Below are 27,857 nucleotides of genomic sequence, written 5' to 3'. Positions count from 1 at the left end.
TTTTTTTTTTTTTTTTTTTTTTTTTTTGTCTTGTTCGAGAGGGAACTGGCGGTGACGGACTCTGCCTAACCGTGGAAACTCGTTCGTAAGACTCTTGAGAGACATTCTTCTTCGTACGTCGATCGTTATCGCGTACGACGTGCTCGATTCAACGATTTTGCAAACGTTCCTTACGGATACCCGTGGATCACTTACGGATTCGTCCGTTACTCAGAACAGATTTCGCAATCGCCGTGCGAGAGAAGATAAAATTCATTGACGAGATGTTCAGTCGGTGGATCGGAGATCAACGAGAGGTGGCGTCGCGGGCGTAACACGGGTCGTATCGGTTCGTGATTTCGGTCCAAATACATTCCGATCAGGACCGATCGGTGGTGACTGTGGGAGGCTGCGAGGAAACCGATTTCCAAGCCTTCAGGTCTCGATCGATCGGCTCTGCTTCTTCTTTCTCTTTTTCTCTCTTTCTCTGTTGCTCTTACCCCGATACGTCTGTTTGTTCCTCTCGGTCGGTCCCCAGAGACACGCGTTCGGATCTTTCCCTCTCTCGGTGTATACGTGTATACATACGTATGTATGTATGATGTATGTATATATGTATCTCCTCTGTTATAAAGTGTTTCACGGTGTTCCGTCGAGATCGCTCTCTCGCCTCGGCGTGGCTCCTTTATTGCGTTTCACTTTCGCGATGAGCTTGCCCGTCCGATCGGGGCGTGGCAAAAGTGTAACGCAAGAGAGGTCCGAGGCCATCGTCGGCCGTGGATCAGCGTACAGTGTGTATATGCGTGAGGCAAGAAAAACAGGGCCTCTCTGCTGCGATCCTCTCTCGACCATCACACCCGTGTACCCATCGAGGAGAGATCTCCGCGGCCGCGGCTGGGCCGTAGAAGCTTAGTCACACCTTTGGGCCTGCTCGTCTGACGCGGCGTTGCATCGATCTCCTTACGAAATCGAAGCTCTTAAAATGGATTTTGAACACCGCGTGCACGCGCGGCCGTGGTTGCACCACCACGAGTGCCCCCGTAATTCCTATGCGCATGCTGATGGCACCGGCGGTAAGGCTTCAAATAATGCGACAAAAAAAAAAAGAAAATAAATGTACAAGTCTCCGGAGACCAACAAAGTTACAAAGACATTTCTGTATTTCGTAGGGAAATACATTTGAATGTTTCGACTGCGCGTCTGGTCGCGTCGTGATTTATCTTCGTGCACGATGATGATCAGGACACGTCAACGGACGCGCGTTAACACGATCGTCGTCTACCGGCGCGCTGTTCTTTTTCTCTGTATTTCCGATTCTCGGTTTCAGGACTGTCTCTGGTTTTTCAATCAAGGTCGAGGCTTTTCGTTCTCGCGTTCCACGAGAGATGCCACGGCATCGTTCTGTAATATCGAGAAGAACGCCCGGCATTCCAAGCTAGAAAGCGCCAAATCGTTTCTCACGCGTCACTGGAATCTCCATCAGCTATAATATCGTTTCGCCGATCTCGTATTTCTTACGTGCGCGCGCGCGCGTACACACTCCTTTGATAATGAAGACGCACCGAACCTTTCCCATCAACCACGCGCGCGCGCTTTCGTCTCGCGACCGTCTCATTGATCGCGTTTACCCAAGGTCAAGAGAATCCTCCCGATCGCGAACGCTGGCCTTCTACACCTGCGCTACTTGCGGTGAACGGTCGGTGCAAGGTAGAAAGTACCGATAAATTGCCACCTAATATCGCGCCGGAAGCCGTATACGCTCGTGTTCCAGCTGTACCAGAGCTCGTAACCGCGTTAAGTCCCAATCGTCCATCGGTGTGATGAGGTATTCGTGATTTCGAAATGTGTAAATCGTCCGGGTGAGTTACCGGGTGCCAATTCCCGAAGATTCATGCGAACGATAGGTCTACGTTCCCCCGTCCGGTTCGATCTGGATCCCGTATATAATTAATCGAACTGAGCCACTTACTACCAAGGTCGTAACACCTCCTCCCGTTCGTTTGCGTCGGTGTTGGCTGTCGGTTAGAAAGTATACTCGGTGAATATTCGTAGTCGGGGAGTCAAAAGAGCGGAAGACGATTAGATCGTTTCGCCCCGGGTACAGTTTTCAGCGGATTCACCGCAGGAAACGAGTGCAGGGATGTATGTATCGTCGTCAGCAGCGTGTGGGATTGCCGATGGCGCCTTCGTCAGCCTCTTCGCGCAGGTTCGTTTGTTCCGTTTTCGCTGATCATCGTCGGTAGGAAATACGCTGATTTTCCCGTGTCACGTAGATCAACTGCGTACGTTCAGCTTTCCCACGTACGCTGCGAATTCTGTTGCCTGCGATATGTCGTGTTATCGCGCTTTGGTTTTTCTTTTCGTCTGGTTTTCAATCTGTCTAGTTTGGTCGTTGGTAAAATTGAATGGCACCGTACCAGAGACTTCTTATTACTATCGGCCCAGGACGACTTCCAATCGACGCGGATCCGCTCATTGGTTTCGACTTTTATAGTCTTCGGCGGATCACCGATAGGCACCACGAATTACTCTCTCGTTCACGGGGCTAAAAATTCACTTTCTAGCTCGTAAAATCGAAAATTGTCGTTCTTGCCCGGGAACGAATTAGCTTGCGATCGTTCGATCTTTTCTGTTCGCGAACATCTGTCTCCCAAGCTTGAACGGGAATGTAACTGCTTCGAAATCCGATACACTTTACATTCTAATTATCGAGAGCCTGCGCTTTTTCAACGAAAGAAGAAACTGTTCCGTGTCGACTGTTACTCTTCCAAACGATCCGTGAATCATTCTCCGAACCAACGGGGGCGAGAATAAATATATTGTACTTTGCGAGATTGAAAGAAACTTCGGAGACTTGGTCTCACCCCGTTGAATCAACGTCATTCATAGACTACGGATTTTATGCATTTATCATTTGCAACTCGGTGCATTAAAAAATTTAATAAACCGTAGTGATGTTGTGTATATTGTTTGAAACCCGATTAGAATCCTTACTAAGAAAAATCTGAATTTATTCAACTTCAGTTTCTATAAATTACCTGCTTCGCAAAAGTCTGTATTTGCATAAACTTCCGCAGTCTACACGACCGTCTTCACCCCGCTCCTATCCGTAGATTGATTCACGGTAATTAGAATCACGCGTTTCCACCCTCACGCTAGAAAGTAACTAAAAATGTTGTCGCTTTAGATCGACTTTACCGTCTACTTAATCTAGATGTAACTCCTCGCGGTCCGATCGTGCTCGATCGGATGTTCCAGAGAACATATTAGGCACGTAACTTGGTTAAGGCACCTGTCGGTCCACGACCGACGTCTCCAGCAGCTCCTCCTCCTCCCCATTTCGTCCATCCCCGCGGTAGACTTTACCGATCGAGAAACAAACGTGTACGGAGTATAATTCCCTTTTCGATCGCGGTTAAAGTCTAGATTTCGTGTTCTGAAAGACGAATTTTCCTAACTCTAATTTTCGGTCCGAGAGGAACATAGCCCCCGAGCTCGGACCACGCTACGGTACAATCTTCTCGTCAGAGAAAATACACCAGATTCATGGACTGGTTCTATCCCACCGGAATCGGATCGTCCCGCACTCGATCGGACGGTTCGATCTTTTAACTAATCGTACCCGAAACGATCGGGTCCCTCGGCTCAGGTATTGTTCCCGGGTGACAACGGCGGCGAACTGACGTCCCTCTGTTCCTCCTGCACGCTTTCCGGTCTGCTGGTGGTGCTGCTCGACCTCGAGCTAAGGTTATCCCGATCGCTGAAGTACGACGAGTCGCCACGTTTCTCCTCCAGCTGAAGCTGTTGTTTGTCGTTCCGGAAATCGTCCGCCCCGTGGCCGAGCAATCCAGGGAAGTACGGTATACCTTGCCGTTGCGAGGTGATCTTCCCCATGAAGCTACGGATCTCTTCGAAATAGGAATCGTCCGCCCTCGGCAGCTGTCCGTGGTACCTCGATCGGACCTCGTCGAGTATCGTCGGTCCGTCAGCGTCGTGCTTCTTCAGGTGTCTGTCGAGATTGGTCTGCTGGCCGAAACATCGATCGCAGAGCGGACACTTGAACGGTTTCTCTTTGTTGTGGATGTTTCGTACGTGGCGTTGAAGATTGCTCGAGATGCTGAAGCTTCTTTCGCAGTATTTACACTTGTACGGTTGCTCGCCGGTATGCGTCCTGAGATGCCGCGTCAGATTCGCCGATCTCGGGAACACTTTGCCGCAGAACTTGCACGAGTATCGGTCCTTCGGTTTTAAACCGGCTTGCACGGTGATCGAGTACGGTGGAAGACTGGACGAGGTTTGTTGTTGCTGTTGTTGTTGCTGTTGCTGCGGTTGTTGCTGTTGGGTCGGATGGCTTTGTTGTTGCTGTTGCTGTTGGCCGGCCGAGGGGCTTGGTATCCTAGCGGTGGCTTGCGACGAGGAGGACGATGTGGAGGAGGTTGTGGAGGGGAATCTGTTCGGTGGTAGCGGTACCATGGTGGGCAGGGCTCGGACTTGGATCTTGGGCAGATCCGGAACCGGTGAACCGTGATGGTGCGACCGGTACATGGCTTCCAGGACTAATGGATGGACGGCGTGGTGTTGAGGGAACAGTACCGTGTGATAAGGCAGACTGTTGCCCAGGCTGTTCTGGTTCAGTACCTCTATCTCGTTCTGGTTCTCGTCCCGTAGCCTCTCCTTCTTGTGATCCACGCGAAGATCGAGCGGCTCGCAGTCCAGGTCGTCCTGGTGGGGCTGCGGTGGCCTCGCCGCGGGACTCATGTGGGGCTGTTGGTGTTGTTGTTGCTGCTGTTGCTGTTGATTCGTCGGACTGGAGAGGCCGCGACCGTGGCCGTGGCTCAGATCGTACGGTAACTCTTCGACGTCCGGCACACGGACGCTCAGGGGGTATATGCTCGCTTGTTTTGGGCTGATGTGGCCCGGCATTTTTCTTGGACTCGAATCCTTCTCTCGCATGGCTGGAGGATACTTCGGGTCGTGCAACAACGTCGGGGGCAGGGTGATGCTACCGAGATATCCGCTCATCACACCGCCTCTATCACCCTCGTCCTTGCTCCTGCTTGTCGCTCGTGGTGGTGACCTGGAATCACACGCATCGTACATTCTTTCGTTGGCGTATCAACAGACGGATCCTTCGAACTAATTACAGGGGATCGATCGGGGTTATTCACCAATTCGGAAATCATCGTCGATCAAACGAAACTGTCCTGTCACGAATCGAAATCGCGTTACACGGTGTTCCTTTCTTTGTTCCGAGAACGATCCGTGTTAGAATCGATTGGCGAACGACGACGATTTGGAAACATTAGTGAAAGGATCCTGCTTTCGGACCGGTGATCCGCCGTGTGTACCCAGATCGTACGTGTAAATCCGAGCGAGACGAAAGGGGACGAGTGAATCAGTGCTCGATAGATCAAGGCGTGAACCGTCCGGATGATAAATGTGTTCGCGTTTGCCCGGAGGCGACGATACCTGGGCGATTTTTCGAAGACTTATAGAAACTGATCTCTCGGCCTCTCATACTGCTCGCATTTTTCTGCCGCGACGTCAGATCGATCGATATTATTAAAGCGTCCGAGAGAGACCCCGGACACGTGGACGACGGGACGGTGTGTAACGGGCAGCGGTTGTCAAGATAAATCGACGTCTGTCCTTTGTGTATAAAATGAAGCAACGATATTTTCTTTATGATTCGAAAGAGGTACACCACGGTGAAAATATGGGAGCCACTGGGGGATTGGTGACGCAGGGAACAGCACGAATATATTTAAGGCTACCGGACTCTCGAAGATCTCTTTCGGTCGGCACGTGCTATCTAACTTAATCAATGAATCATATATCATTCGGTCGCCGATGTCGTGCCGTACAGAAAGGGAATGCGATCCTCGAAGAGATTCATTTTCATAACTTTTGATGGACACCTTAATTCCATCGCGTTGTAACTGTTACTACACACTCTGAGTCCCTCAAACGCGACCGCGCGTGAAAGTTGGTCGCTTCTTAATTGATTTCGTAATTGTAGCTTGTCCGAGGAAAGGAATTGTGATCCATTCGGGGTTCCATGATCGTATTACGTACAACGGATCATACAAGAAATTACGAGGAAATACACGTTGCCCGCGCTACCGGAGACAGCGCGTCGCGCGAACGTCTCTCGCCTTATCGGCCGTTGAAATCACCGGGGCGAGCATTACTTATGCGAGCGTTAAAATCTCCGTTCAGGCTCGCGACCGCTACACCGCCCCGTTACGTCCGATTCCGTTCCTCGTGCACGCGAAACCAATATTCCTCTCCTTTACACTCGATTGGGTGAATTTCTCGATAAAGGAAGTCCTCTCTCGTCGTTAATTCGAGAAATCGAGGAATCTTTTTGCCAGCCGGTGTGCGTCGTTTCGCCTCGGACTCGATCCAGTTACCGAAGAGGCTAGTCCTCAGCTGGTTGTCCGGTTCCGATGAAAGAGAAATCCGCTGGCGACGTTGACAGAGTCCCGCGGTGAAGGTGAAGGGGGGACAAAGGGGGAAAAAAAAGGAGGAGTCGCGAAAGAGCAAGAACCCCGTTCCGGGCGTAAAAGGAGCAAAAGCAAGCAACATCGAAGACTCGCGACGGACAATAGTGAAAAGCGTTAATTACGAGCGCGGAGAATGCGAGTACGACTGGAGAGGGACCGGTGTACGAGGCCTGGAATCGAAAGTGTACCGAACGTTTCAAAAACACCGGTCCTGTGTACCCGATGATGCGGAAACGGCGAACGGGTTCGGTTACAAGCCATTAAACGATCGTTGTTGCGCAAAAAAAAAAACGGTCATAAACTCTTCACGGAGTCGATAGAAATGATTGTCGTTCGTTCGTGTGGTTTCAACGATACCTACTATAGGTACCGTTTATTGTCTGAATCGGCTGCAATAAAAAGGAGCTCGGGATCGTTGTCGCATAGGCACTTTACTCTCTTTTTATCGTTTCCCGCGCGAACACAATATCGTAGAAAGCGATAGACGTGCCTGTCATCGGTCTAGATGTTGTTGATTAAGATTCGATTTACATACATCCATACATCATATGTACTTTCCACCGTTCCCCTTTGATAGCCAGATCGCGAGGAGAAACTTCGCTAATCAGATTTTTCAGGGGGCACCAGCTTAAGCGACGTAATGTCCGTCTACTATAGATATCAGGATCTGAATTAATTTTCCGTCGCGAATTTTCGAATTGTCGGTCGTACGAACTGTTTAACGAGCTGTCTGTATGTGTCTGTTGACCGTTCAGGGATTTCCGGTAACTTAATCGCTAGCAGTGCGCGCGCGCGCTTCTCGGAATTTCGTTTCCCTCGAGCGAGCTCGAGACGGCAGTGCGGGCTTTATCTCCCGAAAGGTGGAGTTTCACCGAGCGACTTCGTGAGTAATGTCCACGGGAAACGGTAGCTGGTTCCGTGGAACAGCGGGTGAAATAAGACGAAGGAAAGGCCCGTCCGAGAGAGCACGATCCTTAAAGACTGACATCTGTTACGTGAATCAAGCCCCCGGACTACTGACGTCGACTGCGAGATCGGCCGAGATCCACGATCCAGTTTTCGGTTTCTAGAAAGTCGGGATGAGCCGGGCGTGGTTTGTCTCTCGTCCCCTCTTCCTTTCTCTCCCTCTTTCTCTGTCTTTCACCCTTCGCCTCTCGCTCTGTGTCGTCCTTGTCGGGTATGATTTCTCTCCCGACATTCACCTACGTGTACCATAAGTGTACACGGGTTTCAGGGACGTGCATGTGTTACCGATCGCGCGATAGAATAATTATTTCAGCCGCATAAGGCCATTAGTTCATGAAATATTGAATGTTCAGTGCCGATGAGCCATCGGACACTCATCGAGAATTTACTGTACTTCGTTTCGATTTAAGGATTGACAGTACTGTTGCATCGACTGCCATAATCGGTGTGAGAAGCGTTTTTTTCGTACTCGCCGGATATTTCTAGCAAAACATCGACACACAAGTTTCGTGCCTGTATGTTGTGTGATAAATAAACACACACTGGTCATGCAACGCATAACCGTTCGCCAGTTGTCACCGGAACGGGCCGTGTCCCTGGCCCGGGCTGTCAGCCGAGCGGGGAAGATTTCAATCGGTTGTTTCTTTTTTTCGCGTGACGCAAGTCCGTTCTTTTTTCTCTTTCGATCGAGCAGAAAAGACACGGGTAGAGGCGGGAGAGAGAGAGAGAGAGAGAGAGAGAGAGAGAGACGAATCGAGAAGCATTCGCTGTTGCTCCCCCCGCACCGATATTCAAATTCACCGTTTAACGAGCAGTTTTATTGTTCGACCGGGGACATGAAGCATCCATCGTCACGGAATCGCAGGTCAACCGATAATCCCGTCGACGAAGACTTATTTTGCGCAATTAAATGACGCAAGTGTCGCCTTTACTCCAACGTTAACCCCAACATCTACACCTTACCGATTCCGTGTTTTTTTTCTGTAATGACATTTCCTTCGCCCGTAACAATGTTTTCTCACGATTATTTAAACGATCTCGACAGTTCGTCTGCGATCTGTCCTCTGTCCGCGAGCGAAAATCCAGATGTAGGCGAGCGACGAAAAATGACCAAGAAGGAGGAGAAGAAGAAGAAGAAAGAAGGACGCATCGATCCGTGTCCTTCCTCGTTACACGAGCCCCGTCGTATGAGGCACGATCGTTCGTTCCGATAACGGGGCCAAGAAGTGCCGGTGCATTTAATTACGAACGCGCGGCCCGCCTTAAGCACCGTGTGCTGTCCGGTGATAAACCGCCAGAGCGGCCGCCGCGTCGCTGAATTCATACCCATCGCGACGCGAAAATATTGCTCCACGTGTGCGAGAACCGTCGCAAAGCTTTTTGGCGGGTAGAGTCGTCACCACCGTCGTGGTCCAATCTCGTCTCGTTATCGTCGTAATCACCTGGACTTACGACGCCTGCGGACACATTACAGGGGGATAAACAATGATGCAAGGAAGAAGAAAGGGAACGGGGCCGGTGAAAGGTGGGCAAGGCGATAATACAAGATCTCAGGGGTTCGGTTCCTGTGCGCGTCGGCTTAATCGTTTTCAATGTTACTTTCATTCCGGCTGACAGCGCGACACCGTTCATTATTCATCGTGGGGTTCGCGTTTCGTGGCGAGAGCTCGCAACCGCGGGCCTGGTCTGGCGGAATTAATTTGTCGACAACATATCGCTCGCGTCGAGCCGCCGCCGCCGCTTATACACACGTAAGCGTGCATCGACGGTAATCCGGCGATTATTATTTATGATTTCGGTTCTCGGTACAGCATAAAAAACTCCGAAGGTGTTCCCACCCCCTCCCCCCGTGTATACCGGCCGGCAGGATCGACGCCCACGCGCGACACCTCCGGTAGTCGCGCGCGGTAACCTTGCGGAGACAGCTGAATCGAAGTCGCGCGATTCGGCGGAGGGACGGAGAAAGAAGCGTGGTGCTGCGGGAATGGTAGTGAGGGGTAAAAGTGAGAGAAAGAAACGAGATATATCGTTTGGTATTGCCGACCCCAGATACAGGTATCTCGTACGTACGGCTCTCGATACACGCGCGGACGTTAATGAGACGTCCGAACCGGGTGTGGATATGTATATGTATATGTGTGGATACCCTATCCGACGGTTTCTTCTTTTCCATGAAATACTAATTACGCCCGGCTCCGGCGTGGTTCACTCGATAGACCTTAAACCGACGCGACTAGCTGAAAGACGCACGGAATAAATAGTCGGGGCTAATCTACGAGCCTCGCAAATTGGTTCGCGTTCGAGAAAGTGTTCCCCGCGCTACTAGTAGAAACCGTCCGTCTCTAGTTAAACACGCCTGAAACGGAGATTCTGTTTTGCGGTGGAGTTCTACCAGTTGCGGTCGTACACACGTACACACATTTCTCATGGAACGTGTCTCGTATAATTTTCGTTTCCCCCACAGTTAAATGATTCCTGCCTGGTGGAATATTATAAACGCGGTTGAACAGTCGATAAAATTTCCCGGCAATGAATCTGCCATCGTTTAGGTAGAATTTTCCATCGCACCGTGTCGCAACTGCACCAATTCATTTAGCCTCGAATCCGCGAGTACTGTGCTACGAGTCTGGCGCGAACACAGACGAAAGGTGAAGTGATTTCTACCTTTTATATTGTTTCGTTTCCTTGAAAAACGTATTCTCGCGCTCCGCGCTTCACCGACCTTATCGGTCGACGGTGTGTCGATCTCTCCGTTCGTGATCGCGATGAATGGATTCAGAAGGCTTTCGAGTATATATATACATATATATATATACTTGCTTCCGGTACTTTTTACAGACTCCCTGACCCTAATAAGCGTTGCCTATTAGGATCGAGGGAAGACAATGCTGTCAGCCGGTGACTGCAACGCCGCTTCCAAGGAAGCAACGTATCATCCGTGACTCCTCTGTCCGTTCGAAACATCCTCCCGATAATAGCCTCGCCCTGTCTCTCATAGCGACAAAACGCGTTCCGAATCCGTCGAAACGCGCGTGTTCGAGCGACGAGTTTTTTCTCAGCCGGGTCCCGTTCGATTTCACTTGTATCGAGAGCAATCGGAGCCACAGTTAAATATTCGTTCGAGTGAAACCAAGTTGCAACGCAATGTTAACCGTGTGTGTGTGTGTGTGTCCGCGCTGAGATACTTTACTCGCGGGATTCGTCGTAAATTCGAAAGTATTCCACAGGGCGCACTCGGAGGAACGGGGGAAAGAATTCATTGACTCGGTTTTGCGATGATCTCGGACGCGGAATCACGACGGAACGAGCGATTAAAGATTTTCCCGCGCGTAACGATCCGCAGAATTTCATCTCGAACCGCGGCCACGGAATATCTCAGCGTCCCACCCGGCACGAGATAACATTCGGTAGTTTTCTCTACGAGCTCTGTGATTTAGATAAATGGCGACTCGTTTCAGGCGTTTCCTTATGGAACTTGAACTATCCGAGCCGCTGGAATTTCGCGTGATATACTCTCACCGCGTGGCGGTCTTGGATTTCTCGTTTGCAAATGTTAAAACAAAAAGGAACAGAATAGAGAAGTAGTGTACAGCGTAAAAGAGTAAAAGATACGAGCAACGTTAGGATTCGACGAGTCGTAATGTATATCGAGAAGATTCCCGGAGGGACCGATTCTGAGAAGTGGGTCGATTTACGAACGTTTCCTGACCGAGAGCGCAGGAAATAATACGCGGATCAGGAACAATCGCTCGAGGGGGAGTAGTATCCCAAACGGTTTCCCGCGGCGGTCGCCTAGTTTCCAGGTGAACGCTAATGCGTCTGAAATTCACCAAATATTTCCATCCCGCCGGAAGAAGATTATGCCATTTATAGACGTTGGTAGATCGAGGGGCCTCGACAATGCTCGGCTGAGAATTCTTCTCACGGAGGGGCACCGCGCGTTTAGCCCTCGCGTCTGGCAACAGTAACGGCCATTTGTCTGCAAATTACGCGATAACGTGAGGCGGGGAACAAAACTTCAGCCTGGCTGAAGAGAGGAGAAGGCACGCGTGGAACACGAACAGGAAAAGAAAGTGACTACGAATGTAACCTACCGATGTCGGCTGTACGCAACGGTGTCCTCCGTGTTCGCCGAAAGGACTTCCTCGCCGTGGCGTTCAACGATTCGCAATTATCGCGATTACCACCGCGGAATTTAATGAACCAAACGCACAGTTGGACGACGGTTCTGACCTCATCGGGAAACGATTTTTTACCGTGTATGGCACGGCTCGAATAATGCCAGGGTTTCGTTTCTGCATCCGATCGTTCACGCCATTTGTTGCGGTGTCCATGGCGAATACCAATGGCACGCGTTGCTGGTGATAAAATTGTCGACTTTTCTTGGAAACGGATTCGAGAGCGATTCGGAAACGTGTGACGACATCGACGATTCGACGATGCATGAAAAACGAAGTTACAGCCTCTTCGCGTATCTATATAGGAGGACCTGTTCGAACCGATAGCGTATCTACGGAATCGAATGGTCCCGGAGAAAGGCGAACACGAAGGGAGGGTTTCGTCGGAAACAAAGACATCAAACGGTACGCCTTGCCCGTTAGACACGGCGATCGAACAGGCCACCATCATTTTCTCCCGGTTTCTAGAGCCTAGGAAAATGCCCGCCGGTGGACGTTCGAGTTTTGCGAAACCGCCGATTACCACGGTGGGTCCGTACCGATCGGGATTGGTCGGAATCGTTACGATACGTACAGAGGACTCTTATGCAAAACTGTTTATCAGTACTGACATTTTAATGACATTGTTTTCTCATTATCGGCGCTCGACTTCCCTTCTCCTGGTCCTGTCCACGTGAAATTCTGTCTGGTCAACTGTCTGGAAACTGTCTGTTTCTCTTTCCTTTTCGCGGACCGTCTCGGATATCGGTCTCTCGCGGCGGAGACGCGTTGGAACGCCGTATCCTATGCAGTTCGTTTTTTGCTCTGTTCCGTTCGAAAGTGCACTGGATGCGTACGCCTGGATATGCGCTAGTTTCTTTCGCGAACTAATAAACCGTCGAGCGAGAGCATAGACACACGAAGGAAAGTTATCGGTCCCAGTGCGGCTGGTTGGTTTCGATTTCAAAATAAGAGCCGATAATGGAGCCGTTTCGCTTTCGATCGTGTTACGTGTGCGTCGGGATGTTTGCGACAACGGTCGGGGAATGTCGAACGAACATTCGGTTTTTCTTTTTTCACGTGTCAGACGAGACACTGATTAGCGATGCAAACGTCAACGTTTGAAATATGCAACCGGCTGAGGGGACACGTATAAACAGAGGCACAGACTTTCCTGGATTCCGAATCGGATCGTGGTTGCTGGTAGATAAGCGAAACACAGAAAGAAAGAGAAAGAGAGACAGTGTAGCAGAGTTGAATCAATTATATAATTGGACGATTTCGAGCGATCCGGTGGCGTTCGCCGGTTGACCGACATACGAAAATTACGTGCCAGGGAGAGCACCTTCGGCCGCGGCTCTAATGGGGCGATTGTGATTTAAAAGGAGTGAAATCCTGTGGCAGATGAGAAAACGAGCAACGCGACACACAGTGGTTAGATATATATAGAAAATAGAGAACCGATGGGGGGAACGCCCGTGAGCGATGGCACGCCATGAGATCGATGACCCACTGTAATTCAATTCGACGTATTAGAAAGCGTCTTTTAATTAATGCATCGCCGCTCGATATTAAACCGCGGCAGTGGCAGAGTCTTCTCGTCTGTCTGGATCCGGTTCAATAAAACTTCGCCCGTTTCTGTGATTAATTAGAATCGTTCCTCGGGCACGGCGATCGGTGGCTGCCCCCTCGATTATACCGCACGGAACACCGTTGCCTCTGTGAGCTTGTAAATCAATCGACTATTTTACAGATCGAAATTATCCTCAGTCGTTCGTGCATAATCCGTGCACGGGTCTGTATATTTTCGTGTCGCGTGTAAGTGACACGGGGAGACAGAACGAAAAAAAAAGAAATGGAGCAGAGATGGCCGATCAATCACTCTCCGCGTGGATCGTCGGAGTCCGAGATGAACCGAGAAAAGGGGGGACGATGGGGAGAAAGAGAGAAAGAGGATGGTTGACTAACAAACAACAGCGATGATCTCGATCCGTGCTGCGTGAATAATTTCACGCGAAAACGATGGAAAGAGTCCGATGCCACGCGGAGAGAACGGTGCTCGACAGAGATCGAGGGATGGACGTGTCTCGCGAGATAACGACGAGCAGACGAATCCGCGGAAGAGAAACGGGAAAAAGGAGAGAATCAGGCCGAGCCGATGGACAGCAACGGTGACCGCAGGGGGGAGGGGAAAATTCATGAAAATCTATTCGTGATTTCGGGGCCGATCGTTGTATAGATTTCTGGACGGTATACGAACCCGTGGTCCGGCTCGAATACACCCGGTGGCTTTCCACGAAACCACGCGAACATCGGTAGCATTTTTTCGTCGTTCCCTCTTAGCCGGTTACGTTCGTGTCGTAATCGCCGATCTCTGCGGGTTTCCTAACACCACACGAACGCGATAATCGTTCTCGGCTCGATTCGCGGAAACCGACTGGCCTCGTGGAAAACTGCAAACGAGAACGGTTGCGTGGATTCGGTCGTTTCCGCGGGAAAACAGAGAGAAGATCGAGTGTGATTTGTGCCTCGTCCAGAAAAACCGAAGGCCGTGGTCATCAGGCGATCCTTTACACGCGAAAAGAGGAAAGAAAAGGAAAAAATGAACGAAACACGCGTCTCTCGATCTTCCAGGAAGCTCGAGGATTCCCTAATAGCTATACACGATCTGGCGCCAAATTGCTCGGCTCCCGAGACCAATCTGAGCATATAATCCGCGTGTCCTTCCAAGGCCATCGGTAGCCGATCATTTGCGGAACGAAACACGTAAACCAGAGGATTCCCGCGTGAATTCCACGGAAGACGAGGAAACATCTCCGTGGTCGTTTTTATTTTTTTTTCCTTCCTATCCTCAACGATTCTCAACGAATCCTCCACTCCGATATTTTACCAGCGTCCGTAGGTGAGTCGATCATCGAGATCCCGTGTCGTTCTCTTGCGTAACGGTGGCTGCCGTCAAATTTCACTGTCAAATGACATTGCGAGGATTGGTAACCTAATTCACGATGCTTCTCATCTCGGAAGGAGGAGGCGACACGTTCCGAATCGGAATCGGTGTCGCGTACCTTCGATGAACGATGGATAGAGACCTCGGCGATTGCGCGGAAAATGGGCAACGAATGATGCGCGTGTGTGTCTGTGGATCACGCGTAACCTTCGACGACACAAGGGGCTTGATCGTTGCAAATTGGACGAATCATAATGCAGGTGGTCATAGGTAGGCGACTCGGTGAGTCTTCGTGAACGTTTTAAATGGAAATCGAACGATAGTCAGGAATTACCGTTTAACATCTGTTGCATCGCGTTCCACGGAGGGGGGAAAAAAGAAACGCTTCGTGTTTCCCGAGTCATCTCTGTATGCACTCCGAACTTGGTTCTCGCGTGATTAATCGAACGGTCCGTGTTAGGACACCCAGCCGACAGCAGGATCGAGAACAATAAGTTCGGAACAAAGAGCCGCCGAGATGGATTCGCGAACCGATCGACCAACGTCCGTTGATCGAAGCCCGCAAATACTGAATTTCCCTCTCGCGCGTTAAATTACCCCGTGTCGAAACCGTTATCGTATAACATTATCTCGGAGGGGGCCCCCGTTCCGTACCGTTCACCCGAGGAATACGTCCTGGGCAGGGATCGATAAACCGATCGCCACACGGAGGGAATCGTAATTCCGTCTGGGCGGCTCGTTAACCGAGCATTAAAATTGCTCCCGAGCGTCGCCGGGTAATGAAATTAATATAGAGGGAACGTAACAGCCGTTCACGGATATTAAGGCACGCCTTGCAATTAATTTACGTATCACGGATTATTACCCGGCTGGGAGAGATACTTTCACGAGAGAATTAAGTAGGATTTTCGGGTTACGCCCGAAGTACGGATCTGGTGGAGGGGATTTAAACGTGATACACAATCAGACGGCGTAAACAACCGTTTTACGATAGCACGAAAGTCGATTCCGATTTGCCATTTCGTCGTTATTCGCTGGCCACAGTCCCCTCGACGACATCTTTACGCCACGAATATAAACCATTGCACGAAATTGACCGCCGTCAAAAAGTATCTCTATACAAGAATTGTTCGCCCCGTACGGATCGATCAAGGACAGTTCGAATTTCCAGTTACTCGATCGAACGACATCCACTTTATGATCCCCCGAGACCATTCGTTTTTTTTTTTTTGTCGAAACGGCGTTGCAATTTTGTTGCACTGGTCGGAGCGGGATGACGCCGGTTTCGTTTCTCGCCCCTGGCTGTAAATCAACCGACGCGGCGCGAAAAAATTGCATGCCCATGCTAATGTCGGACGATTGCGCGGCGCTCGTAAAAATGTCACGTCGCCGCGGCTCCGGCAGCTGTGCTCTGAAACGATCTTTTAACGAATCGCCGCCGTCTCGAAACTTTAGAACCAGTTTATAAATTGTCTGTTGTGTGTGACTGTGTGTGTGTGTGTCTGTTCTTTTTTTTACGTTGTTCTCTTCCCTTCTCGGACGAGATCGTCGCGTCGGTGTCAAAGATTAAAACGTTAATCCTTTCGGTTACGGGAAGAGTGAGACGTCTCTTCGTAAAATGGTCCCGGAACCTGGCGTTCGAGACGTCCTCGGGCAAAGTATCGGTTCGAAGCGCGCAGTTGGGAATCTTTTCGAGCGCGGAAAGGAGGCGTGTGGGCGTGCATCGGTCGCGCGTTGTCTACGATTCGAGGTGGGGTTCTTCACCGGGGACGGCAATGAGCTTAACAATGGCATTGCGATACTGCTCGAATTTAATTTGAAAGCAGCCAGAGGCCCCATTGTACTACGGGGGGAACGTATATATGTACGTATAAATAGACGTGCGCTCTCGGTGCGCGTGCGTGCATGCCCACGCAAGCAGCTTTTATGCCACCGAGGGATCCGTGCGCGTCTCACCACACGGCGTCGCGTCGAGTCAAATTTGCATTTACAACCACGAGCGTCTTCTAGAAAAAAGAACGTATAAATTCTCGTTAAATGCGATTCTATCGAGAGGGGGGGAGGGGGCAGTTCAGTCGGCCGAGCCGTCGAGGCAGTGGTTCATAATCGAAATTTAGAGGCTACATAGATGCTTGTCAATTTTAGGGATCCTTTTCGATATCGTCATTGTTCACTGACAGTGTTCTTTAGGGAAGTATGAAAGGGGAAATTTTTTCTCTATTTTGCATTCAGAACAGAGAAATACGTCTATGATTGATGATAAGTTGACGCGGGTGTTTAGAAAAATAAAAGAAACTCGATTTCGATCGTTCGAGCTGCTAGATTTTGTCGATGTGTTTCCATTTTGGAATTTCAGAATTGAATGTATCGCTAACGGTTTCAGGATTCGAGTATCGAACGGATGAAAGCGGATGTTTACGGTTGCGCGAGGATGTTTCATAAAGGGCTCGGAGGTTAACGGCGGATGGTTCGGATGGAAAGTCGGCGGAGTTTCGCGACAACTTCCCGAACCCGGCGGATAATAACGTAACACGACGACAGACGACGGCGAAGGGACTTCAAAGAACGCCGTTCGTGGACGAACGACGGTGTTGTCTCGTTCAAGAACCGTTTTATTGCCGTTTTGCGCCAGTCCAGAGCGTAGAGGACATTGTTCGAACCTCTGGGAGTCTCTCATGATTGTCGTGTGCCTTTCCATTCTCGTAATAGTGGCCGTATTCAAATAACGCCGGCACACACCGTTTACGCATCGCGATCGTTGGGCAATCGGTAGACGAAAAAAAAAAAAAAGAAAAAAGAAAAGAGGAAAAAAATCAGGGGGAAACGATGAAAATCACGAAAGTGACACGGTCAACCGTCCCACAAGAGCACAGCTAGAGGGATCCTTGGTAACTTAATACTCGATGTACCGTTGGCGATCGATCGCGGTGGGAGAATTTTGTAATATCTACGACAAGATCTATGGATCGATCGACAACGCCGAAGTGCTTTCTCGTTTATCTCGGCGTAATCGACCGCTTTCTTTCGCACCGCTCTCGATCTCGCCGTTATCGGTGACCAGTGCGCGTTAATTGTACGAAGAGGGGAGGAAAAAAAGGATCGAGTGGTCGCCAGGTGAATTATTACGCAGATACCAGGTGGGGAGGGGGGGGGACGGTCGCGAGGAATCGTTAATGCCGAGAGATCGAACGCGGGTTGGCAGCGGGCGCCGTATCGAAAAAGAAAAGAACATAATGGGCGGAGGTGAACGAGAGGAACGAAGGGGCCGCTGATCGTGTATGTGTATGTAGGTATTGGTTTCGCCTCGGACGACCGTTAACGGTGTAGTCGGTCTATTTCGATCGGCGGCGTGGCACCTAACAACAAAAATCGAGGCGCCTCGCCAGGCCTCTCTCTCTCTCTCTCCCTCTGCCTTACCTGTTATCAATTAACTGTTAACGTTGCTGCACCCTACGGAACCCGTAACCGCTGCGTGCACTATCGAACGGGGCCTGTTTCTCTATGAATAATGTATCGCGGTTCGGGGAATTCGTGGCATTTAATCATTGGATCGTTAAGAGCGGACGGTACAGGACGGGCGACGCGACGAGATTTATGCGGCACCCACGAATATTCCCGCGCGGCTATGAGAATCTTCCTGGCGCGAGCGTTTTCTTCCTTGATCGCAGACTCCACGCGGCTTTTCGTCGATGGATATACTTCGTACGTTCCACGCTAATCTCTGATAATTTACTCTCTCTCGAGAAATCATTGGAAACATATCTACTCGTTGTGAAAACGATTTATAAAAAGGCTGTCATAACGGTCGCGGTTTCATTAAAAAATCGAGCAGAGAGAGAGAAAGAGAGAGATGTATATAGGGGTGAAAGTGCTCAGCAGCGTCCTATGTTGCGGTTTCACAGACGACCGTTAAGAATCTTGATCCTAATAGGTAAAGGTTAGCGAAAATACCTTACGGCGGGAAAATAAAAATTCCCCACCTACAAATAACGAGTAAAGCTTTTCCCCCGCGGTCTGGCAATAACCGATCACCTTGCACCGGGGTTATCTCGCCCGTTCGCCGGTCCCTCGAATGGGCGCAGTGCCCCTTCGTCCGGGTCTGGAGGCGCGTAAATTTATGAACGAGGAAACGACGCCGAGGTACGCTCGCGCTAGGGAACATAGCTTTCGCGAGCGGTGTCTCGTTCCATGAACGGCAGAACGAACCGTTCGGTGATATAAGGACGAGGGCGTGGGCGACGCGCTTACTTTTCAAGCAAACGGATCGTGAAGCCGCGACGCTCGGAACTGGTTCCTGGAGCGAATTAGACGCCCCGAAGCGGCGACTGTCCGCACCAGTGAAACCCGTTCGTTCGTTCGTGTGTTACAGGGAAAAATGATCTATGGATCTATTCGTTATTCCTGGTTTTTATCATTTGGACCGTTCCCCTCGAATCGGCGAAACGAACGAGTTCGTACCGTGACATACGGTACCACCTTCGTGTAGTTATAGAAATCTAATTTCATATTTTCTTTTGCTTTTCTTCAGAGAGACCTAAAAGTTTGCCAATAGAATGCGACGTTCGAGGATCGAATAGAAAACGCGACCGAAGGAAGAGTTACAGAGATCCGTGGGTTAAAAGGAAGACTCGAGAGCTCGGGAAGCGAACTCGCCAGGAGTACGAACCGGGATTTCTTCGGCGGTCAGACGCCGGGAGCCTGGCGATACGTCTCAATCAATTTCAGGCTCCCGCGTTTTCTTCATCGTCGTCGTTGTCGTACGGTCGATTCACACGGCGCGGCGGCGAGGTTGGAGCGCGCGATCGGGCGGCTTCATAAATATTCAGAGAGGCGCCGCTCGAGTGGTAGGTATTGCTCCTCGCGGACCGTTGCGAACGGAAGGGAACCGGGTGACGGGAAGAAAAACAAATCAATTTACCTTATGCGTCATTCCACGACCTTGAAGCCGGGGTGAGGTTTAGCTCTGGCTGTACTTCCGAGTAGAAACGGTTTCTCACTTCTCCCAGCTGATCCCCTACTGGTGCTTCCTCTTCCTTTTTTCGTTCGCTCCAACTTGTTGTTCTTCTTTGTTTTATCTCCCTTCCCGTTTGTCACCCGTATAACTGTTATCAGAGTTCACCACAGCGAATTGCACGAGGCGCAGAGAAACAACAGAGACAGATTGAGAGACAGAAAGAGAGGGACAGAGAAGATAGAGCACAACAGTCAATCGGTGTTCAGGGGATGAAGAGAAACAGAGGTGAAAGAAAACAAAAATAGGGGAACAGAGAAGGAGCACTCTAGTATCAACAACAGCACACTATCCCAACACTCGAGCACTCTGCCGCCTTCTTCGTCGAGTTCTCCCGATCGTGTTTCTACGTGTATCCTGATCGAAACGTCCGATCGAACATCCCATGGAACGTTCCTTTGCGTCGGCTTCCAAAACGGGGTTAGTATGTACGTCTGCTGTCGACTCTTGGGTATACCTCGTGGCGACCACGTGTTCCGAGCGACAGATCACGATGTGCGCGCTCGCTGGCGCGCGCTCGCCCGAACGCCCTGCCGTGCTTCTTTCGCCACCCGTAATCTTAGGCGGGAAATGTTCTTATTCGCGCGTAGTAGCTTCGGTATCGTCCAGGGTTCACTGAACAAACGGGGTAACCGTTGATATATCCTCGGGACACGATCCTTGTGTGTCTTAACTAGAATTCTTCTCGCTGTTAGCGAACTGTCATCACTGTGACGAAAACTGGGAAGCAACTTCGGGGATAATCGTCATAGATCCATCAACGATCCGTGATCCCTGTCACTTGCCACACCGTGAACGATATCCTGTGGTCCCGATCGTTGGGAATGAACGCACAACACGTGCTCCTTCACGATGTTTCTTCTTTCGGATGAGGAGGACGATCTTGTGCGATCCGTGTGTGACATCCGACGTATGGTACTCCGATCGATCCCCGTCGATCGCGTGTGTATCGTGTCGTGTCGTGTCGACAGGACAGCCGAGTCCTGACTGTTCGTCGTGCGGCACGTCCGTGCGCGGAGGAGCGGAAAGGAGTCAACCACGTTGCCGCCTCGTGGACGAAGCGGAATATCAGCGAGCGCTCTCGAGGAGATTCGTGAGACGCGACTCGCCGCGAGTTGAGGCTCTCCGGAGCGGAATGGGTGGGAGAATCGAGGCGAGGCGCGGCGTGGCGCGACGACGACGAGGAGCAGTGTGTATGGTGGTGGGTGAGTAAAACCGAGACGTCTGTATATCGGTGAGCAAAGCTGCGTCGCGCGGGACCGACAGAGCGGGAGTGACCGGCGGGAGCGATGGAAAGAGAGAGAGGAAAGTAGAACGCAAGGTGAGAAAGACGAAGACGGAGAAGGGAGGGGAATCGCGTCGGTGTGTGCGATAGATGGGAAAAGGGAGAAAGAGAGACGAGTACAGGTTGAGGAGAACGCGCTCGCGTGTGCGCACACAGAGGCACACAGAGAAGGGTACGCTGCCGTGGACTGGGCGGGGAGACTGAACCCGTAGGTTGGCGGGTAGGTTGGTAAGTAGGTAGGTAGGTAGGTAGGTGAACCACGAGGAACACACGGGTGGACGTTCGCTTGTGTGTCGTCGTCGTCGTTGTCGTTTCGTAGTCCCTCTTCGGGTGAATCGTCGGTACGATTCGGGTGGGTAGGTGTGCGGCGGTATAGCGAGGAGCTCCCCTGGCGTGTTAACCGTGAGAGACGTCGGGAAGGTAAGTGCTCTCCTCTCTTTCAGCTACGGAGTAGCACCACGCCGGCACGCGACCTGCCCACTCCCACCCTCCTTCCTCGCGTCTCACGATCTCTCGTTCCCTCTTCCTCTCGCGCGTTCACCTACTCGGCGTTTTTCTTCTTCTTTTTGCTCTATAGCGACCGCGGCACCGGCAGAGCATCGTCTCCTTTTCCAACACGGATCGTTTCCTTTCTGCCTCTAGGTTCTTCGGTGTTCTCGTTCCCTCCCCCTCCCCCCAACGTGCACACCACGAATGGAGAAACGAGAGGAACGAGACGGAGAGGTAATATCCAGAGAGGTGGACGAGCGAGTGTTGGTGCACCACTCCTACCCGGTGGACACCGACACCGCACCGGAATCCTCCCACCCAGGACGGTGTGTACAGGCATGGATAGGAGAGAAAGAGAGGAATGAATCGCTAGAGAGGAACCGAGGCGAGTGACGCTCGGCTCTATCTCCTCTCTGTGTCGTTAATCGCGGTGTAACCTACCGGTCAACTAATTCACCTTTGCAACTGTACCGACACCCCACCGAGTCCACCTCGAGCTCGAGCAGAGATTCCTTTCTTACTCTTTTTCTCTTCCGTTCGCGTGCGCCTTTTCCTCTTTCGTTCTCCGCATTAACGAGTACCGATCAACGGACAACCCAGCTGTTCCCCGTAACCGCGATTACCGGACGCGTCACGCGTTTACAAGAAGCTGGACTTCTCTCAAGTAGGGACTAGACAGCTCGTTCTTTCTCGCCATTGTGTTCATCGGTATCCGCTTCTCGCACGTGCGGGTCGCCTTTGTTTCAATTTTTGTCTAGCCTGTGTTTAGTCGGCTGGTCGTTTGAACGGCGTGTCGACGTTTCCCCTTCTTCTTCTACTCTCGACCATTTCCTCCAAGGACCGTGAGCACTCCCACCAATCTCGCCCGGTTACTCCCGTTTCGTGACTCGCTCCTCTGGGCCACTAATTCACTTCTGGAACTGTATCGCCCCCCTTCCACCTGGGACCTTGACTGCCGACTCTCCGCGATGACGATCCGGTTGCCCTAGGACCGGGCCAAACTCGTTATCGTGTTTCGTTCATGGTCCCCCACTTTCGAATCGATCACGGTCCCCTTTGATCCGGCCCCGATGATCAGTTACGAATAGAACCGATCGGGGGCTCGCGATCGAAGTCTCGATGGAATTTGATTTTGAATTGGAAGTCAAAATTATCAGTCCTTGAAGGGAAGAGTGATACATACAAGCATACATTTATCGCGTGTTCCTTGAGCTTTCCAATGTTGTCGAATTTCACTTTGGTCTACTTTTCTCTATGACTACTGGTCGACCGTGGTATAGATCCCTAGGTACCAGGAAGTCACGGTGTAATGAACAGGTCATTCCGTCGTACGGTAATTTTCGGACTAGTTAAACCGTAAAGTTTCAAGACGGTCACCGTTGCGGCGGCACGGTCACATTAATTAAAACTGGCCCCGTTCGTTCTTCGTCGTATTCGTGGGCCGGAAAAGGAGGGAAGAAGAAACAAACATACCTCTTCGCCGGTAATTGAAACGCGAAACGCGCGTGAAATTGCCGAGGCCGAAAGGTGGATCGGTCGGCGGTACCAATGTTCGCCTAGGCCGCGCACGATTTTTACTCATCCATTGCACTCGCCGTATTCGGTGGAAACTTTATCCGTAAGTTCTAGCTTTCTGGGTCAATCTCTGGTTAGCTTCTTAGCTTTAGGTTGCCCGAGACGGTCGAGATACCTAAGCACGACGAGTAAATCGAGGCGGCAAGCGTTAGGTATACACGCCTCGAGAGACCTTAGATCATCGGATCCTCGTGGATCTGCTCGCTCCGCCTTGTTGCGCAACGGATCGCCGCCGCCGTCGGTGATCTCTCGGGCACAGTCCTGACACAGTTACCTGGTCAGAGCGTTACGGCCGGATTAAAGGAAATGAAAAAAGAACTCCGAGAAACGTGAGCCACTCTCGAAGACCCTTCCTCCCCCTCCTACTCTATGCTTCATCGTTTCGTGACTTTTTTGTGACTTTTTCGTTTCATCGAAAGAAAATATACAACGTTCAGGTGTTCAAAATATATTGAGAAACTACTGGTTACCTTATATTTGTCGAACTTCACATACAGGAAAAGCGATTTTTCCCTATCTTTAACTATTCCAGTTCTTATTTAAGAAATACGTACTCCTACGTCGTCCGACATTAAAGCGTTAATATCCATAAATTCATAGGCGACAGAGGATAAAGGAAATCGGCGTTGCGTTAACGTCAATCAATACGATCATCGATCCGTGATATTTCAGCCTGGCAAAAGGTGGGTCGGAATTCGCGACCGCGTCGCGACGGATTCTTCCCTCTCGCATTCTATTCTGTACGATGACACTTCCCTCCTTGGGGGTTTGACGCGACACGGGACGCGCGCGTGCACACACACACGCGCGTGCGCGGTGAGAACCCATCATTAGACGCCTACGCGCGCCGCGAATATCGTCGAGGACGGGACGGGAGGATACCCGCGACACATCGTTGGTCGCGACAGAGGCCCACGGTCCGACGCGGAATCGAGGCGGAGCAGCGCGGTGAGAAATAGTCGTTGACAATGTCGAACACAGGAAGTCGGGCTCGGGGAGTACGTACAACATACCTCTGTATAAAAGAACTTTGCACGGCCGTATGTGAGATTCTTGATCTTTATCGGTTAAGGTTCGATAGGGAATTAAAAAGAAAACTAGTAAAAGGAAAAGGAATGTTCAATTATGCCGAATAATATTTAGGTATTTTTAATTACTGCCTGGAACTTACTTTGTGGATGCGCCACGTACTTGATATTATTGGGTTATCACCCGTATGTATAAATTAAATTAAATTAAATTAAATTATTCACACGGTGCATAAAAAAGTGCCGAGGATAAATTAGAATTTGTAACGGTTAAATTTAAACGTGTCTAACCGATTATAATGGAGTGTATCCCACTAAACGAACTTCATTGCCCATAACCAGCGTGCTTCGAAGTAGAACAAGACGAACCTGGACAGACGATGACTATTCTAATGAAACGGGCTTGTAATTGGGTCAGTCAGTCGGTGGGGTATATCCCAAGCGCGAAAGGGTTTTAAAGCGACCGGTGGAATCGGTTGACTGAAATCTCTCGGTGTGCCAATCCGGGGTATCGTAACACCTTCACCGGTCCCATCGCCGACACGGGGGGTGTCCACCAGATCCTCTTTATAGTCCATCCAACGAATCCCGCCCGCGGTGTTATTGCGGCGTTTCTTGCACCTTGCGGGAACACTCGCTCTAAATCTTCCTTTAATGGCGTCGTTAGTTAACCGTTTCGATGCGGATCGCCTGGTTCTGGGAGCCATCGTGGGTTCGATTGACCGCACGACTTCGTCTTTCGTAGATCCTGGTGCACCGGGGCTCGTTACGAAAACGCCGAACGATAAAGAGAACCACGGCTTCGACTCCAAAGCGAAGAAGGAGAAAAAAAAACGAACGAAACGAGGTCAACGGTGCACTCGGGGAGGCGTGAACGATTAATGACCGCGGGAAATTGAGGCGACAGACTTGCGCGACAATTTTTTCGAGCAATCGATACATCTACGGCCCAGGTAGAAAATTTGTAACAAGATATTTTCAGCCACCACGAAATGTACAGTCTCGTTCGCGAGGATTAATTCTCATTTGCCTCGTTGCTGTGTTTCGTCTTCAACAGGAGCGTGTTTTTCGGGCGTCACGCTCGTCCCCACGAAACGAATGGCGGTAACGTAATTTACGATGCATCCGCGTGTACGTCGTTGACGTCGTTGAACGCAGAAAGGGGGGAACAACGGACTACCGTTCCCTCGCGATTGGTCCGAACCGCGTTACGTTTTCAGTGGGAGGAGCTGGTCGCGCGCGGCACTTGCGGCGGCATCCGAGCCCCGGGTAAATGAATATGGACGCGCGCGCATAATGCATGCCTACGTAACTGTCAGCGGGACGAACACGTCCACGTTGCGCCTCTCCTCTTCACGGCTGGCTCGCGTGTTACCGCGCACGCGTGTGCATTACACGCGCGCTGCACCGGCGGACGGAGTGATGTGCATCGAGAGCTGCGAAGCCTTCCGCGAGATAGCGATCTCGATGAGGAAGAAGAAGGAGGAGGAGGTGGACCGGCGCCGGCAAAAAATGAATCTGCAGCTTGGTCACGGTGACTCGTTTTTCAGTCACGTTGTTTCTTTTCCATCGTGCAACAGAGATCGCTGTTTCTTCGCGGCTACAAGATTGTCGCGCGGATAAGCGTGCATCAGAGGACACGTGTATTTTTCGCTTTTTTTTTTGTTTTTATTCATTCAAATCATATGCATCTGTCATCGACGGTGACGATGATAAATGGATGTCAGTTGGACGTTTCTCGTCAAGTCGCGATCATCCTCTGTCGCGTGACAACAAATCGAACGATTGTAATTCCGTGGAATCGTAACGCGTTTTTTGCTCGATGTTTTCCGGAGTCACGGAAATATCCTTTCGATCTAGTATTCGCGATCATCGAGCGAACTGAGAATCAGAGAAACACGCGTATTGTACCTCGCGGCTGCCAAATCGATCCCATCGATAATAACGGGATTTATTATTCAGATAGATTGTCGTAATTAACGGTAACAGGATTATTACATGTCCAGAGGCGACCAGGTGAAAAAAAGAAGAATTCATTACGTGCACGCGGCGTTACGTGGACGGTAACCGTGCGTTTGCGATGCATACGCACGCGTACATGCATGTAACTACCCGCACTTCTGGTGGCGGAATGATAGATCAAGAGGCTCGATACCGATCTCGGGGCCCCGAGAAAGGGCCCGGAACCCGGTGCGCGCGCGAGCTGCCTGCAACCGTCTCGCCGAGACCTTTCTCCCGCTCGGGCGAACGATATTTCAATGTGAACGTTTGATACGTTATCAATTACCCGCACCTTTTCCCCCGGCCACGGGTCGGTTACGTCACGCGAATTTGCCAGATTTTTTGAACGGTCGTATCTCACCACGGTCTGGCTCCATCTGGCACGAAATTTCGACTTGTTCGTTGACCGTAAGTAGCAACGAGCTTAAGTTTGATCTACAATAAAAAAGAGAAAAATAAATGTTCGTTCGCCGTGTGTATACGTTTTTTTCGACGCGAAGATAGTCTGTGGAGAACCGATAGCATTGAATGGATACGAGAAAACGTTCGCTGAATTCCAATCGATGAATCATAGAGAAACTTTTCTCCTTCTACCCCGAAGCTAATACCTGTACGTGCAGCTGTGCTCCGTGAAACCAGTCCGTACGGTGAACTTCGACTTTGAAGTTTGCACTCTTCCTTCGAAACTATTCGCGAAGCCGCGCGAGGATCGACGCTGCGAGTCAACGCGCGGCTCTCTCTTTCTCTTCCCGTTCACGGTGTAGATTTACATATAAAACGGTATTGTTTTTCCTACGGAATAGGGTGGGTCTCTGGTTTCGCATTTTACACCGGCGTCCACGGGTACGTCGCGAGGCCGCAACGGTACCTGATATACACGCCCGATATTACGTGTATACCTTTACGATCTATCGGTTTCGTAATGTACCGTGCGCGCCTAGCGATGGCTGCATTCGAAAGCACGCCACAAGATTTATAGACCTCCACGGGGAGAGACTGGAATCGCAGGGATAGGCGACCCTTAACGTTTTGGAGAATTCGTGGCTTGCTGTAAGATCGCGAGATCCGTTCCTCCCAGGACCGAACCGATCGCGCGTGTTTCGCTCGTCGATCCACCGTGGAACCCGCGGGTCTAATTTCTTCTTTATTTTTTTTTTGCGTCGAACAATCAACGTCTGTTGCAACGTCGCGCGCGCGGGGCTATAAAATTACCCGTGGAAATCGCGCAACCGGGGAGCAAGATAGAAAGAAAAAAAAAGAAACGGCGGCGTCGATAACGTTCGCTCACGGCGCGTAGAGAAAAATCTGCATCGCGGTGTGAGTTGCAGGTTTCCTCGGTTCCAAGTGATCTTGCCGGTCGAAAGGAGAAAATGACGACTAGATGGCAGACAAGGAGGGAGAGATACAAAGAGTACATTTTTTTTTCTTCCCCCTCGTCTAGGTGGTAATTTGCCTCTTTTTATTACCACAGTCGCCGATCGGGGGGACCGATTAGTCGCGAAATGTGACCTGTCACTCGGAATTGTTTCTCGGCGTGTCTCTGGTATTCGACGGTCAGCCCGTGGAACGAGGTCCTTGAAAGCTCGCGTAAGGATGTCGCAATTGAAAAGGCGACTGGATGCCTCCGGTGTGTACCCACCCACCGCACACGCCTAATCTGTCGATCGCGGTTCGGAAATGATCTTTCTCTTGTACTCCCCAGTCTCGATCATAACTCGGCCAATCGGTCCCCCCAGTGGGCCTTTCTCTCCTCCGAAGAATTTTAAATACCACGCCCTGCGTAGGAGAGACACGTAAACCCGTGGTGGGTTCGAGAGCCCCAGACGACTAATAGGTTCGGGGCTAAAAGTGCAAAAATGATTCCGTAAGTCTTCGTTGTCCCTGCTTTGAAACGAACGAACTAACGAACGAAA

The 27,857-nt window shown here is 50.7% G+C and overlaps 1 protein-coding gene across 1 annotated transcript; it reads right to left on the bottom strand.

The window, feature by feature from the left end:
* Nucleotides 1-3,624: 3,624 nt before the first annotated feature.
* Nucleotides 3,625-19,512, bottom strand: LOC107186061 (MDS1 and EVI1 complex locus protein EVI1-like). The gene is made up of 2 exons (XM_015573858.1): nt 19,474-19,512; nt 3,625-5,056 (listed from the first exon to the last, which is right to left on the bottom strand). The coding sequence occupies exon 2, from the start codon at nt 4,999-5,001 to the stop codon at nt 3,625-3,627; it is 1,377 nt and encodes a 458-aa protein (XP_015429344.1). The 5' UTR covers nt 5,002-5,056; nt 19,474-19,512.
* Nucleotides 19,513-27,857: the final 8,345 nt, after the last annotated feature.

This window comes from Dufourea novaeangliae, unplaced genomic scaffold (assembly GCF_001272555.1).
Source record: "Dufourea novaeangliae isolate 0120121106 unplaced genomic scaffold, ASM127255v1 scaffold75, whole genome shotgun sequence".
Lineage (NCBI taxonomy): Eukaryota > Metazoa > Arthropoda > Insecta > Hymenoptera > Halictidae > Dufourea > Dufourea novaeangliae.
The sequence above is the reverse complement of the archived record's forward strand: the minus strand, read 5'-3'. Positions and strand labels throughout refer to the sequence as shown.

What these genes read in the sequence shown, in the direction of transcription:
- LOC107186061 (XM_015573858.1), bottom strand. Translation starts at nt 5,001, where the DNA reads ATGAGCGGATATCTCGGTAGCATCACCCTGCCCCCGACGTTGTTGCAC.